Source organism: Leucoraja erinacea, chromosome 1, assembly GCF_028641065.1.
Source record: "Leucoraja erinacea ecotype New England chromosome 1, Leri_hhj_1, whole genome shotgun sequence".
In the NCBI taxonomy this organism is placed as follows: domain Eukaryota; kingdom Metazoa; phylum Chordata; class Chondrichthyes; order Rajiformes; family Rajidae; genus Leucoraja; species Leucoraja erinaceus.
Window position 1 is genome coordinate 115400023 of NC_073377.1, and position 16412 is coordinate 115416434.

General features: G+C 37.4%; 1 protein-coding gene across 1 annotated transcript in view; it reads left to right on the plus strand.

Annotated features, from left to right (window-relative positions):
• Positions 1 to 13117, plus strand: part of ppm1kb (protein phosphatase, Mg2+/Mn2+ dependent 1Kb) — a 30227-nt gene extending 17110 nt beyond the window's left edge. The window contains 5 exon segments of the mRNA XM_055641728.1: positions 10280 to 10445; positions 10569 to 10713; positions 11777 to 11911; positions 12808 to 12843; positions 12845 to 13117. Coding sequence (XP_055497703.1) covers positions 10280 to 10445; positions 10569 to 10713; positions 11777 to 11911; positions 12808 to 12843; positions 12845 to 12940 — 578 coding nt within the window. The 3' untranslated portion in view covers positions 12941 to 13117.
• The last annotated feature ends 3295 nt before the right edge of the window (positions 13118 to 16412 follow it).

Consider the following 16412-nt stretch of genomic DNA (forward strand, 5'->3'; position numbering starts at 1 on the left):
TCCCCGTCTCCGTTCTAAATGGCTTAGTCTTTATTCTTAAACTGTGGCCCGTTATACAAAATGTATTTGTGTACTCTGATGCCATTTTCGGACACTTGCCATCAATATGCTATCTTTTATATTTTTGTTGGTACTATGTTAGTCATGAACCCAACAAAGAGCTTGTCAACTTTTATGAAGGAATTTGAAATTTGACCCCCTTTGTCACATTATTGTGTGCCCGTTTTGTAAAAAGACACATATAAAGAGGCAAGAGTGGGCATTGGACTGCTGGAGAATGATGCAAGAGAAGTGATAATGGGGAATAAAGAAATGGCAGAGGAGTTGAATAACTTATGCATCAGTCTTCACAGTGGAGCTGAAATTCAAGAGAGTCTGGGTGGAAGTTAGTGGAGTGGCTATTACGAGAGAGAAGGTGTTTGGGAAGCTGAAATGGCTGAAGGTGGATAAGTCACCAGGACCAGATGGACTGCACCCTAGGGTTCTGAAAGAGGTAGCTTTAGAGATTGTGGAGGCATAGATAGTGATATTTCAAGAATCGTTAGAGTCAGTAGTCCCAGATGATTGGAAAATTGCCAATATTACCCCGCTCCACAAGAAGGGAGCAAAGCAGAATAGTGGGAGCTATAGGCCAGTTAGTCTGACCGGTGGTTGGTAAGATTGTAGAGTCCATTATTATAAAGGATGAGGTTACGGAGTACTTAAAAGTTCACAATAAAATAGGCCAAAGTCGGCATGGCTTTGTGAAGGGGAGGTCTAGCTTGACAAATTTGCTGGAATTCTTTGAAGAATTAAGTAGCAGGATGGACAAAGGAGAGTCAGTAGATGTGTGTAACATGTTGTGAAGAAGGGTCTCGACCCGAAACATCACCCATTCCTTCTCTCCAGAGATGCTGCCTGCGCTGCTGAGTTACTCCAGCTTTTTGTCTATAGTCAGTACTTAGATTTTCAGAAAGCCTTTGCTTTCTGAAAATCTTTCTTTGCTTTCTTAGGTGCCACGCGTTAGGCTGCTAAGGAAGAAGAGAGCCCACGGTATTAAAGGGCAGATACCAGCATGGATAGCAGGTTGGCTGGATAGCAGAAGACAGTGGCAATAAAGGGGGCATTTTATGGTTGACTGCCAGTAACTAGTGGAGTTCTGCAAGGGTTGGTGCTGGGGCCACTACTCTTCACGTTGTATATTCATGATTTGGACAAGGGGGATTGAAGGTTTTGTGGCTTTGCGGGTGATATGAATTTAGGTGATGGGGCAGGTAGCGTAGAGAAAGCAGGGACTCGACAGAAGGACTTGGACAGGTTGGGAGAGTGGGTAGAGAAGTGGTAGATGGAATATAGTGTAGCAAAGTGTGGAGTCATGCATTTTGGTAGTAGGAATAAAGGTGTAGACTATTTTCTAAATGGGGAGATAATTCAGAAATCGGAGGTGTCAAGGGACTTGGGAGTGCTGGTGCAGGATTCCCAAAAAGTTAATCTGCAAATCAAATTCATTTCACTTGCACTTTATGTGCAATGTGACAAATAAAACCGTATTGTTGTTATATTGTTGAATCAGTAGTACAGAAAGCAAACTCAATGCTAACATTAATTTCAAGAGGGTTTGTATACAAAAACAGAGATATAATGTAAGGCACTGGTAAGGCTGCATTTGGAATATTGTGAGAAATTTTGGGCACCATATCTGAGGAAGGATGTTCTGGCTCTGGAGAGGGTTCAGAGGAGGTTTACAAGAATGATCCCAGGAATGAGTAGGTTAACCTTTGATGGGTGTTTTTTCGGCACTGGGCCTGAACTCGCTGGAGTTAAGAAGAATGAGGGGGAATATCTTTGAAACATACAGAATAGTGAAAGGCTTGGATAGAGTGGATGTGTAGAGGATGTTTCCACTGGTGGGAGAGTCGAGGATTGGAGGTCACAGCCTCAGAATTAAAGGACGTTCTTTTAGGAAGGAGACGAGGAGAAATTTATTTAGTCAGAGGTTTGTGAATCTGTGGAATTCTTTGACACAGATAGCTGTGGAGGCCGTCAGTGGATATTTTTAAGGCAGAGATAGATAGCTTCTTGATTAGTACAGGTGTCGGAGGTTATGGGGGAATAGGAAGGAGAATGGGGTTAGGAGGGAGAGATAGATCAGCCATGATCACTATCCCCAAAATGCCATTCCACTGTATACCCAGCCACCTGGCCAGGATCATTTCCCAACACAAAGTCCAGTATGTTCCTTTCTCTGGTTCGACTATTCATATACTGTTTTGAGAAACCCTCTTGGATGCATGTCAAGTCTCTTTCTACTAAGTAAGTAAAGGCACTAGCATGCAGCCCTCATGACTACATCTATGTGCCGGGCCCAGGACTGGTAATCTGAGATGTTAATACCTGGGAATATGAAGCTCTCTTGTTGGTTGGTCTACCAATGAGAACAGGTCTACGATCCTTATCTTAAACTGTACGAACAATGTGTATTTATGGAAATGTCAAATATTGGAGGGCATAGATTTATGGTGGAGGTTGGAAGCCGATAGGATATTTGTGGCAAGTTTAAAAAAAAAAAAAAAATTAAACCACATATTGGTTGAATACAATACTAAACCATTTTCTGTTTGCTTTAATAATGTCCTGTAATCTTTTTGATCCATTTGGGGGATGAAGAGGCATTACGTCAGTTTAAGGTCCATTTAAAATGCATGGAGTTCAAGGTGGAGGATTCGTCATGATCTTGCTAAATGGCCAACTACCTTGGTGGTTAATTATTAACTATTTCTTGCATTAGACGTCTTGAGCCCTAAAGAATGGGTTGATTTAGAATTGAGCCTATTACTATGAATCCAGGCTGAAGTCTACAACAATCTTCCTTTTTGCTTTTGTCTCATTCAGTCATTGATCTGTGCAGAAGCAGTAAATAGAAGATCAATTTCTCTGAGCAATGCAGCTTGTTTCCTTGACACCCAATGGATTTTGTAGACAGTCTGAAGAAGGATCTCGACCCAAAACGTCACCCATTCCTTCGGTCCGGAGAAGCTGCCTGTCCCTCTGAGTTACTTCAGCATTTTGTGTCTATCTTATTCATTCATTGTTGGATGTGATTGGTGTAATCAAAATAACTGGTAGAAAACTGCATTCTCTCAGATTGGTCAGTCCGAACTGGTGAAATAGTGGTGTGGCCTGCAAGGCAAGTAGAGGCAGAAATCCTAATCATTTAAAATATACATAGATATGTAGTTGAAAAGCTTTGACTTGCAGGACTCTGTATCTATTACTAGAAAATGGTTAGTTTTTCAGCAGACCAATGGCTGAATCTTATTCTTTGTTAGAAATGTTACTTCATTCCATAAAGAAGACTTGAGGGGGAGAATAATTATGTTTTCTACATTTGGCTATAATCTATAGAAGATTAGTTTTATCTGTAATGATTCCTGTAATCAAACAGGAAGACATCTCTCAAAGATGTAGATCTCTCAAAACTAAAACTTGAGTGGAGAGTAAAGAATGGTGTATTTGTTCAAAGAGAGCTTATGCCACCTCAATTCTTGAAGTATGAAAGCTCCACCAATAATTTTAAATAGTAAAAGTTGATAAATTATATAACAATAGTTTACAGAAGATTCCATCCATTGATAGAGTATAATAAATGCAAAATAAGTGCTAATGCAGAGATCTCAAACGGAAATGTAGGTTTGAACCGTTTTCCATTACTTGCTCCACTGATTTCCCCCTCCCCAGTGTTCTTTTGCTCCAGATTCCAGCATCTGCAGTCTCTTTTGTTTTCATACTGTAAATGTTTGGTACTTGTTCAGCACGATCGCAAGCCAAAGTTTTCATTTTGGGCTAAAAATTGGGAATATTGTTCGAAGAGTTGTGCTTCATCCCTAGTTTGAAACTCTTAATTTTTAAAAATAAACACAAACATTGCATCCCCTCCCCTACCCGAGCATTTGAGGATTGTAATACAACAGCAATATACAGCTCGCTAATTAATAATATATTGCCTACATTAATAACAGATTAACATTAGCATCAAATCTTGCAAAGGGTTGTCTGCCAGTTCAAATGCTATATAGATTTTTTTTAATGCATATTACTTCAAATTCATTAATACAAACCTAACTAATAATGAAGTTGCAAAACTTAGTAAAAAACAATCACAAAACATTACCTGATGACTGCAGCTAATTGGAGTTTAGTGTTCTATTTCAAATGATAAATTTGTATAATTGAACGGTTGAAAGAATATTTTAATCCTACAGCACAATTTTAAGCTGTTGCATATGTGATTGCTATATCCAAATTTGAAACTGAAAGTTATGTGTTGCATACAAGGCATTGCATTAATGTAATTTAAATATGTCGCCTTCAGTCACTATTGCATGCAAACCATTTCTGTGTTTTATTGTTTATGATGTCTAATTGCTGACTGATACCAGGCTGCTCCAGAACATACCATGGGTGGAGGGATACTTTGCTTTCAATTTGGCCATTGCCAATCTGGATTAAAATCTATCTGAAGCTATGGGACAATTAGCTCAGCAAATTGTGGTATAGGTGCAATAGGTAAGGAAAGAGTATTCATACATGATAGATCTGATCATTTTTAATTGACATAAAGTTACATAGAGAAAGATCATTTTAATGAAGAACAAGCAGTCTTTTTAAAATATTTATTCAGGCACCCCAATAATCAATTTTGAATAGTAGTTTGTTTGTAGCATGACCCGGTTACTTAATTAATATTTACATTTTGTCCCAAAAAAACCATTGAGCCAAATGGATGTCAAATTTCAATAGCTCCATATCACTTTAACTCGAAATGTACACTGTTTTGTGGCTTGATCTCAAGAAATGGACATTATTTTCTTTTTATTTGTGTAGTTAAAGTATGGATCAGTAGCTATGTGTAATTATGGTTAATTCTAGACAACCATCAAACAAAAAAATGTATGTGTACAGAAGTGAAGTCAGGATTGTACTCTGTTTGATAGAGCTCATAAATCCTGTAGATTAGCTCCACTCTAGTGGGAAACTTTTTGGATGTCAAGTGGAGCATTTATACACCTTTGAAGAGGCCTTTGAAGAGTCAAAAAAATTGCATGCAGTGATTAATATTGGTCCCTATACATATAGTTGATGATGAAGGCTGTGTCCATTGTGCCTTGTGAATGGAGTTCAGAACTCTTCATTCACTGGAAAAAGATTGTTGGGAAGGACATAGGCTGAAAGTTTTCAACTAGGACTAGAAGTCGTCCTCCATGGCCTCCCATATCTTCTAGGATAGGGGCATGATCATTGAACTTTGCACAGCTGATCTCTGGTGCTGTCCTTGTGGCACTTGCATATTCTTCCTGTGACTATCAGCTTCCCTTAGGTGCTCGTGTTGCTTTGGACATACTAAAGATATGTGGGTTAATTGATTACTGTAAATGGACCCTTCTGTTTAGGTGAGTGGTAGAATGTGATGGAGTTAATTTGAATGCGAGTAGATTAAAAAAAAGAAAACATGCTTGATGGTTGACTGCTCTTTTTGAAGGGATATTCAGGACCTTTATAATTTGGGATAGTTATTTCCTGCCTATCCTATTTCTCTCAATGCAGCAATGTCAAACCATCTGAGTTTACAACAATGATAGTGAAGCTCCATCCAAGTGTTTTTGTTGGGATAGCCCATAATGATCTAGATTCTCCAGATCTTCATACTGAGAAGTGGAAGTTATAGCTATTGCACATCAGATGAGCATGGCAAAAGGTTTCCAAGATGAATGGAGACATGGATCGTAACACACTGGTAGATGCATGTTCGTAAATGCACTTTGCTTCTGTGGTCTATTAGAAGCCTTTGCTCATTGGTACCTTGTCACTTCCTTCCCTTTCCCTTGATTCTTGAGCATACCTGTTCCTGAATGGCTTTTGTCCTCCTTGGACCATCACCGACTCTTATTCTCGACTCCTGACTTCGTGCCTCTGCTAAGGCACGTGTACTTGCCCCACTTTCTAGTTACACATTTATCCCCATTCCAAACTGAGTTTATAACTGACCTGATAAACATGGATTCTCATATTTCATGATCATAAGAGAATAATCAAAACTCTGTATAGTTAGCAACCAATTTCATGATTTTGTACTCTAAAGATTTGCTATCACATGGTCATGTCTAATATTGCGGGTGAATTTAACATTGTTTTTAGATGCCTTTTCATTTTTGTTTCTTGAAACAATCTGCCTTTCCATAAACTCCATAAACCTTTAAACTTATGCTTATTGGATTATGCTCAATTTTAGATAATATGTGAAAATGAAGATGATTGATCATTGGTGGCATATGTCTCTTTATTTTAAAATGCATAAATACATTTAAACATTCTATTTGTGAGTTTAATCCTCAGTGATTCTGTTCTGGAGCAGCCTGTATCTCAAACCTAATGGTCAAAATCTGCAGTAAACTACATTGCTGAAATTATACAAAGTATGTTATGGCATTATGGAGAATGTATTTGTCAGGCCACGCAGTTGTAATGTTTCCAAATTTAACAGTATCATTGTGGTATTCTTTAGTAGCATAAATTGGAAATCTTCAGATACTGCAAAGATGTTTTGGCATGATTTAACATTTGCCTATGGTTCTACCATGCTCTATTGTTGCTCTGTAACACTGGATAATATCTTTTAAGAGCTACAGATGAAATTACGGTGAAAAAAATTGTTTTGGTCTCTTAAGATTTATGGGATTGGAAGACAGAAATCCAAATTTAATATTTGAAAATTAGTGCCATTTTTGATCTTGCACAAACCTGCTCTGCATACACAGTGAAAATACAAGTAATGTTTGGCGTAATTTTACATTGCAAACAAAAATTTTCATCCAGCTCCAGTTGTTATATTTCCAGTGCTGCAGTTATTGTTTGGACATCCCTGCGTAAATTTCCTATTTGCCTCTGTGTACATGTTATCTATAGCAGTGTCTGTACCTGGTCTGTTGCGCAGCACCAGCGGCTCTAGAACTGGAGGCCCTGGACACTGTTGGGCTTCAGTGGAAGGAGAACTGCTCCCTTTTATCCCAGGTGAAGGAGTCCAGCGGTTCCTAGCCTGGACTACTGGAAGGTCCCTTACATCCTCTTTGTCCCATTAGTAGAGATGACATGCAATAAAATCTGCTCCAGTGAGTGTTCAGTCCTGTTGAAGAAACTAGTAATGTAGTAATGTTAACAAGGAAAATCTGTTAATAAATATTTTACGTTTTTTAGAATTTGTAATCTTGTGTAGTTAGATGGATACAGAATTGCTTTTTAATCCTTGCAGCTATTAAATTTAATTCTCTATCAAAGTCTGCAGGAATTATGAATTTAAATGCAGGTAAAGGAGTTTAATTAGTGTTCTTGGAGTAAAATTTTTGTATACTATTTCAAGCGGGTATTTTTCCACTAAATCAAGAGTAACTGGTTGAAAATAAACTGTGTGAAACCATTAAATACCAAAATTAACGTACAAACTGTGAGATCAAACAGTTTGCATTTTGACAATGAGGGAACAATTCAGGTAGAATCCCTCACCACACTGTATTTTAAAAACCCTTGCAAAACCTCAATGCCTCTGTCAACTTTAATCGTGATTTCCCCGAACAAGGGATAAGTCTCAAAAGAATCATTGGGGAATTATTGCAGGACTATAGGGAAACAAGAATTGGGATGGATGCGATTCCTCTGGCAACTGGCATTAGACCAAATAGCAACCTCCATTATTTTACACACATGGAATAGCATGCTTGTTTGTTTCGATTGTTAGCACTTAGTAAAATGTTTTAAACTTTTACTCTTCGTAATTACAAAAAACTCCAAATGTTAGAAATTTGGATAAGAAAATGCTTGAAGCATGTTGAGCAGCCTCTGGGGAGAGAACTGATCAAGCTAATGGCTCAGGAAACTGGAAAAGTGGAGATATGCATGTTTTGGGTGCAGAGAGGGGGAAATGAGAATACACAATGTCTTGATTGGAAGCAGATCCAAGTTGTTTAGTTGGCAGTATTAAAAATAACCAGCATTTGGAGATGAGAGTAAGGAAATAAAATGGAAAGAATAGTAGTATCCATGGAGATAGCAGCATAGTGAAAAAATGAACTACAGGTGCTGATTTACAAAAAAGACAAAGTGCTGGAGTAACTAAGCGGGTTAGGCAGCATCTCTCGAGAAAGTGGGTAGGTGAGGTTTCGGGTTGAGAAGGACCCCGAGTCAAAGCATCCATGTTCTCCAGAGATGCTGCCTGACCTGAGAATTTCCAGCACTTTTTATTCCCTTAAGCAAGGATTGGACATTGTAGTTTAGTGTTTGCTTCTTGGTAAATTGTCTGAAAATGTTTCCATGATCAAAATGCAAGGATTTTAAATCAACATTTCCAGTCGTTCGGATTCCTTATTAATCCAAGTATCCAATGTTTATTAGGCTGAACCATGAGGCATGGCTTAGTTAATGTCAGTGTTGTCTTAGTTTGTTATGGTTTTGGGCTTGTTGTCAATAGCCCCCATATTCTGTGACAGTATTCACCGGAAGCTCGAACATTAAGGGTTGGGCCTCTTTAGGAACTCAAGTTTGCCTTGAGAGAATCACAGACAGCAAATTGTAAGTTGGCATTGGAGTCCAAGATGAGTGTTGGCTTGCTATTGGCAGGAGATTCTGGGCCAAAATGGTTGCTCAACCCACTGAAGGAAGTCATTGTTGGATTCAAGGAATCTCCTTGTTCTGGTATCTGAGCAGGAGGTGCTGATCAAGGAGAATTTGCAACAGAATTATATAAAACTGGGGAATTGTCTTCAGTCTGTCACTAGCACTTTTACGTTATTAATGAAAGTTCTGAGCTAGTTAAAACACACACTGAATTTTGGTATAAGAAAATAAATCATAGTTGATTTGAGTGTTTTGCCAAGTATGGGGACATTAATCAAAATAGCAAATTCAGTTTACTCTAATTTGAGCAGCTCAGACTAAATTGAAGATGTATTTTTCTGCTTTCCGAGAAACCCTTTCACACTTTCTGGGGAAATAAAGTCAAGCCTTTAAAACAATTTAGCTGTATTATAAAGGTAGGACTATTTGTAACATGTTAAAAATTAGGCATCTTCCACAAGTTCCATTTATTTCCCCCTCCTGCATCGCATTCCCCCCCCCCCCCCCCCCCTCACCCTTCCCCACAGATAAGCTGCTCCACAAACATCCATTAACTAGACAAGTTACCACAATAACAGCACCCATATGTGCAAGTTGCTCTCGTATATTGGAATTAATTTCTGATTGATCAGGTTATAATTTCCAAATTTTTACCTGGGTCTTCGCCTATGTTCATTAATTATTAAAATAATTAGGAGTGTGTATGGGGAGACCATTTTCAAAAGTATTTATTATGCTTGTTATTTTTACCTTTCGCGTGAAAGGCCTTTAGTAGAAGACCTCATCTCATGGGTTTCTGCAACTTGTAGTATGCATTGTTTCCTTTTGAGTATCATGACTGATTTGTAGCAGATGATCTTACGCGAAACAGTTTCAGCACCAACCATTGTTGAGAATTTACCCAACTTGACTTTTCTGATTGAACTAATGTCGATTTTGGTCTGTATCTGACCTTGTGGTAATGGAAGTATTGAAGGGGGAAAACAATTACTAATTTCATAGCTCACTGGGAAGGAAAAATCCCTAAGATGAGAAAGCTTTGATGAACTGACTTAAGAAATCTAACATCTGTTTTCAATGAGGAAAAACATTTTTAGGTCTGGTTGTGATTCATGAAGTTGTGATTTGAACCTAAGTTGAAGTTTTTGCAAGGGATTCCCTTCTAACATGTGCAGAGAGCAATGAAAAATACCTGCTATATAGTATACAGTTTTTAATTGAGCACTACTTGGTGTTAATCTTACTGTCTAGATTTATCTTTCTAGTTGATTCCACATAATTGTTGCAACAAGGCTTGATGCCAACTGGAAACTAATCCAAATATAATTAGTATTCTCAAACTGACCATGCATCAGCTAAAGTTTTTATAGAGCCTTTTATAGTTTTGTTAAAGCTTAAAAGCTATTTTCAGTCATTGCATGATCTAAGTTGAGCATTGAGCCCTGTTAACAAAAGATAATATCCATTCTCTAGCTTAATTGCATTTTAATACCTGCATGCTAAGCCTTTATGTTGACATACCTGCTTATTTAGCAATAATTTTGATCATAAGCAAGTGTTTACTTCGATGCTTTCAAATTAAATTGAATACTCTATACTTTTAGGGACTAATTTAAATTATTTTTGATGATTTTAGCCTCCTTCCTTTCCTCTGGGACAACTGCCACGGTGGCTCTTTTACGTGATAGTATTGAGCTTGTGGTGGCAAGTGTGGGTGATAGCCGGGCAATTCTTTGTCGTAAGGGAAACCATAAGCGGCTGACTGAGGACCACACTCCAGAAAGAAAGGATGAGAGGGAAAGGTAATTCTTTATGAAAATAGAGTAGAATTTTTAATTCAGTGATTCACTGTGCATTGATGAATTTTTATGTATTTCACATTCTGTTTCATCTTTTAAAGATTTTGTTTTACTTGCATTTGATAGGATAAAGAAATGTGGAGGATTTGTTTCATGGAATAGTCTGGGCCAACCACATGTAAATGGGAGATTGGCTATGACTCGCAGTATAGGAGATCTAGCTTTAAAATCTGTCGGAGTCATTGCTGAGCCAGAAACCAGGCGAGTTAAGGTAAGCTTGCAGACTTTGGATGACTTCACCCACCACCATTTGGGAACCATAAGATTTTGAACTGGTTTTCCATCATTGTTTTTGTTTATTTTTCAACTGTGTATTTGATAATTTTAAGTAATTACTGTGGCCTTCTAAGACCATTTGAGAATCAATGTCCATATTTGCCCAATATGTGTAGAGGAAGGGTGACAGCCAGGGAGGGCAGGGTGGGTGGTGGCATTTTGCTTGGGATTGTCAATGTGAAATGCAGTTGCTGCATATGTTGTGAGTTAGAGGGAGCTATAGTATCAGGATTGGCAATTGCCATTTGAAAGCAAAGAAAAAAAGTGTATAAATCTATTGCCAGAGGGTATCTACTTAACTTGAGTTGCCAGTGCAGGCATGGGGCCTGGTAGAGAGGTTACTTTAATTTGTTTAAAAGCATGCTTCAGAAGTACATTGGAAATTGCTTATGCACAAGTGACATGCAGAAGAGATGGGCCAAATATGTGACTGAAGACCCAAGATATGCATTTGTGTGTGTGTGTGTCTGTCTGTCTGTCTGTGCAGATGGAAGCTAGTATTCTTGTATCAGAACACTACTACTCAACCCTCTTTAATGTCCGTGTGTGTGGCTCTTAATTAGACTGAAAGTCAATTAAATCCCAGGACTGGATATCTTGCGCCCAGGATTTAGAGCAGACTGCAGCTGTCTGGTTGTCACCTTCTGAAATGTCATGAATTCCAATTTAGTACTTGCAGATTGGAAGATTGTAAACATAACACTACTATTTTATTTTTAAGATGTAGAAAGAATAGGGAAGTTGCAAATAAGTTTGCCTGTCATCAGCTACAGAGCAATGCTTCAATCTTATAATAGAAATGGAAGATAATGTCGACAATTTTTAGTATGAGTGGAGTCGGCATAGCTTTATGAAAAGGAAATCCTGTTTGACAAGGAGTTTGAGGTTGTAAGTAGCAGAATAGACGTGTATGTTTGTGAGGGTTAGCAATGATGCATTTAGTCTTTCTTATGGAAAATTACTTCTCTTCTATCAGCTAATCTTCATTCTATTTGCAGCTACAACATGGAGATGATGCTTTCTTGGTTTTAACAACAGATGGAATTAACTTTATCATGAACAGCCAAGAAATCTGTGACCATATCAGTCAATGCCATGATCCAATAGAGGCTGCCCAGGTTATTGTTGAACAGGTAAATGAAATCTGATGTAAACAAGTGGATGAGTCATGTTTATATTTTCCTTGCTGTTAAAATGCCCTTTTTTCCGCCCTCTGGGAAATCAAGATTGTCTAATTTGCTTGCTTTATGGTTTGCCTGTTATTGAAATACCTATTTGAGTTGATAATAGTCAGTTTATATTTTAAAGATTTAATTTATTTATAAACAATTTCATTTATTTATAGATATTGTTTATGACACTTTGTATTTTTGTTTTGTTTTTTGTATGCTGTTTCACACTTGCTTTTTATTCTTTTATTCTGTTCGAAATAAATAATAAAATAAAATAAAGATGTATAAACTAAGTTGCCAAGTTCTACGTGTTAGTTACTTAAGCAGGAATGAGAATCTTTGCCTTAAAATCAATTTTGCTAAGAACCATTATTGTGCACTGGTTCAATAAAAATGTAATTTTATTTTTCCAAAGCTTTGGATTTAAAAAAAAAATGTAAAGTAAATGTGGACATTAAATAGGGTTGTGTGGTAGAGTTGGCATTTCTGGGTGGGGAAAGAGGAGCAAGAAAGGTTCTGAAACAATGGGCTGGAGACTCTATTTTGTAATGGTGGGGGGGGGGGGGGGGGGGGGGTGACAGCAATTTGATTAGGTAATTCAAATTGCCCTTGTCCTACTATTTCTATGAATAGTAGCCTCCATCTCCTAGTGAATAGAGATTTTTTTGGCTGCAGATTTTCCGAGCTGGCTGAAATGTTCCTCCAGCTGGCAAAAGTACTGCGAATTGAGGCCTGTTTACTTTTAATGGATGTTATTATAAAAACATTGCCGCACAACATATTTTGATTTAAAATAGCATAGTTTACCTAGGGCATTTTGCATTGACTGAAATGCTACTATTATCTTTCTATTTCAGGCCCTACAGTACGGTGCAGAAGATAACAGTACAGCAGGTTGTAGTTCCATTTGGTGCATGGGGGAAACACAAGAACTCTGACATCAGCTTTTCATTCAGCCGAAGCTTTGTCTCCAGTGGAAGATGGGCGTGAAATTACACCACTGGATAGACTATCATCTGAATGCTGCACATTATTCAGTTTTGAAAATACTATCCACTTTAAAAACCACCTTCAAAGACTATATGCATAATGTTTTCATTTGGGGTGTGTCAGTCATGTGAAGACTTGTAATGTGAATAAAGGCAGCTAGCTAGATGTATAATTAAAGCTTTGCTGTGTCATTTGAAGCAACAAAAAAACTGGACAGAATTGTTGATCATTGGAGAAAACTAGGCAGCTGTATTTGAAATCCATTACTTGATCATTTTAGATGGCGTACGGTATGAAAATGGTCAACCCCTATAATTTTTTTAAGATTTTAGGACAGTAAAAATATTTGGTTATATTCAACTCAATTTAATAATAATACAAAGAAAATTTGGATGAGTTTTCAGATCTGGCACAGAAATGGGGTTATCGGCTGTCCACATTGAATGCTGTATCTGCTGCCAGGAATAGGGGATAAATTGTTCATTTACGCTGGGACCCAATTACCTCTGAACTAATACTGTTTATCCAATATAGCTTGATAAACCCCATTTGTGGCAGGAACTATTTAAATGGTTTAAAAGTACCACTTGTCTAGGTCAAAAATTTCCTTGCAATACTTTTTAGCTAAATGGAGTGTTCCCCCCCCTCCCCTCCCAAATACAAAAGCACTTTTACTTTCTCTATTTACCTTTGTTTATTTGGTATGGTACCATGAAGTAAGCTTGGGACAAGAGTTGATTTCACATAAACTAAATGTGGTTGATAGTAATTTAAGCCTAATTTGTCGCTTTAAGCTCAACTCGTAATGTTAAACATGAGGGGAAATTGTCCTGCTGTCTGTGGACATGATTCCTTGCACTTGATGGGTTTGTGGCTATCTCAGAGGTTTCTGCACCACATATTGGTGCCTTTCCAAATCTCTGCCAGAATGGTAGCATGAGATGTGACCAGAATAAATGTATTGGTGTGCCTTTTTAGCCATATCTACTTCTGCATTAACCTTTGGTGGATTTGAGAAGCTTGAATGTTGACAGTGTTTGGATAGGTGAAAGTTTCAGTATGAAACTTGACCAGAAAGGGATTTACATTGTTACTCTTGTGCTTCAGAATCTGGATTGCTCCTTTGAAACACGTCAAGTGGGTTTCTGTGTAAATGCATTATATAAATGAATGTTGCAAAGGATATGGAGTGAGGCAGGCAGAAGAACATCCCTGTTGGATTTAAAAGAAAATTGGCCAAACACTTAAAGCACAAATATTCATTTGGGGAGTTGGGTGGTGGTGTGCATGAAGGGAGAGGGGAACTTGTGGGGGCAAAGAACAAGAACAATTGTTCCTGTTTCTCTCATACCATTCCCTAACACAAACCCATGTGAAAGGCTGAATTGGGGCGCTTGGATGTCCTTTTATAACTGAGAAACCTGGAGTCAAAATTTCTTGCAGTTTAAAGGAAGCTAATATTCGCATAGATTAATTTTTATTGTGATAATATAAAACTCATTAAAACTTTGCATTTATTAAACAGAATGTTCAGAGATGGGAAGTGATGTTTGGTTTGGTAAAATTTTACATCAGTTTTTTTTTTAATGTTTCTTGATTTTTTTTCTGCAAAGTTCATGTCAACAAAACAATTATCTCTAAGCTTGCCTAACAGAGTCTGCTAACACCAATATGTGCAAATTTGGAGGGCTGTAAGAAAAACTTGTAGGTCATCTGGTTACAAACATTGAATTGTGTACAGCTCATACATTTGAAGAAATGTTTGGGAGACTGGTCGGATGGATTTGCCAGCTGCTATGGTGCTGGCATCTGCCATGTGAGTACTTTGCATAAACATCTGAATAGTCAAGTTAAACACCCCAGTTTAACTACACATAGCTTTTCGATGGCTTATGTTTTATATAAATATATCACTGGGAGATTGCATTTCTAACGTGTGAACTGTTTGGGTTCTCTGGAATGGAACCCTGTATTCATTACCTCAGTTACATAGACTGTTGCACGAAACTCAGTCTGGTGTATAATTTAACTGATTTCAATTAGTGAGCTCCCCAATCTCGGGTAATACTGTTTTGTGTAAAGTGATTTGCATTTAGTTACATGCATGTAATTAGAAGCTGGATCCTTGGAATGGTGAAATTATAGGATCACCAGCATCTTGGAAAGATCTACAAATACAGCACTGCTCTCTAAGTGACTTTAATTTAATTCATCAGGAATTGCTATTCTGTTTTCATGTTATTGATATCCAGAAACTTGGTAACCCAGGTATGCGCATGCAGTAGCTTCTGTTAATTGTATTATATTGTGTATATGTGTAAATACTTGTGTATATAGTATTAATCAGTAAATATACAGTGGATATCTATTTACCGTGGTAGTAAAATGTATTATATGATTGAACTGGATTTGTTTGTACAGATTTTACACTTGCATTTGAACCATGTTTTTATTTTACAACCTGGAGAACCCCATGAATGGGATTTAATTACATTACAGAGCGTACCAGATGTTGTATATGTCTGAAGATACTATAGAACTACCCATATAAATTCAACCTGCTGTGATTTTTTGTTTAAATATCTAAAATTCAAGTCTTTGCCATGAAATCCAATTCGCGTCTGTAAAATTAATTGCTCTGTGTCGTCACTGGGTGGTTTTGAACATATTGAGAACATAATGTTACTGTGCTTTGAGGGCACAAATTACAGGCATAATACGTGTTCAGCCTCAAAAGCTCTGAAGCTTTGGTATTTCTATGGTGCAAAAAAGTGACTGAATAATGAAACCTAAAGCTGTGAACAAACTAACCACGTTCAATTTAATATATACACACAGTGCTATAAATTGATGTGCTTGTTTGAATTGGTACCCAGATGTGCTGCTCTCACTCAAATATCCAGTTAGACAAATGTGAATTAGTGCTATATTTAATAAACAACTTGGCATTATGTGGTGATGCTGACGTTTCTTGCTGGCCATTTCATGCCACACTAATAAGCTTTTTAGTGTTGGAGTAATAGGAGTATACATTTTAATTGTGGCTCTTTGAGTGTAATATATTAATATCATGAAGATAGTTTAAAAGAACAACACTTTTGTTAACTATTGTCATCTATAGGCATGGTGGTACAGTGATTGTCATTAGACTTCTAATTCAGACTATACAATTCTAAATTGTATGCCACTTTGATCAAAATTTACATTCATTACTTTGAGGTTATTGATAATCGATCTTTTCAGAGTGGACACCAATTATTTTAACCTGGATATGACGTCTCACAGAAAAGTAAATTACTTTGAACTATCTCCTGAAGGAGTGCTTAATGCCTTACAGCTAAAATAGTTAATGGAATTCTTGCTGTGAACTAGGAAAATGAGTTTTGATTGGCTCAGATGCCTTTTGATCAAATTTGGATATCTGTTGGGTTAATTGTTCTATGTTCCAATGCGGTCAGAATGGAATGTGAGC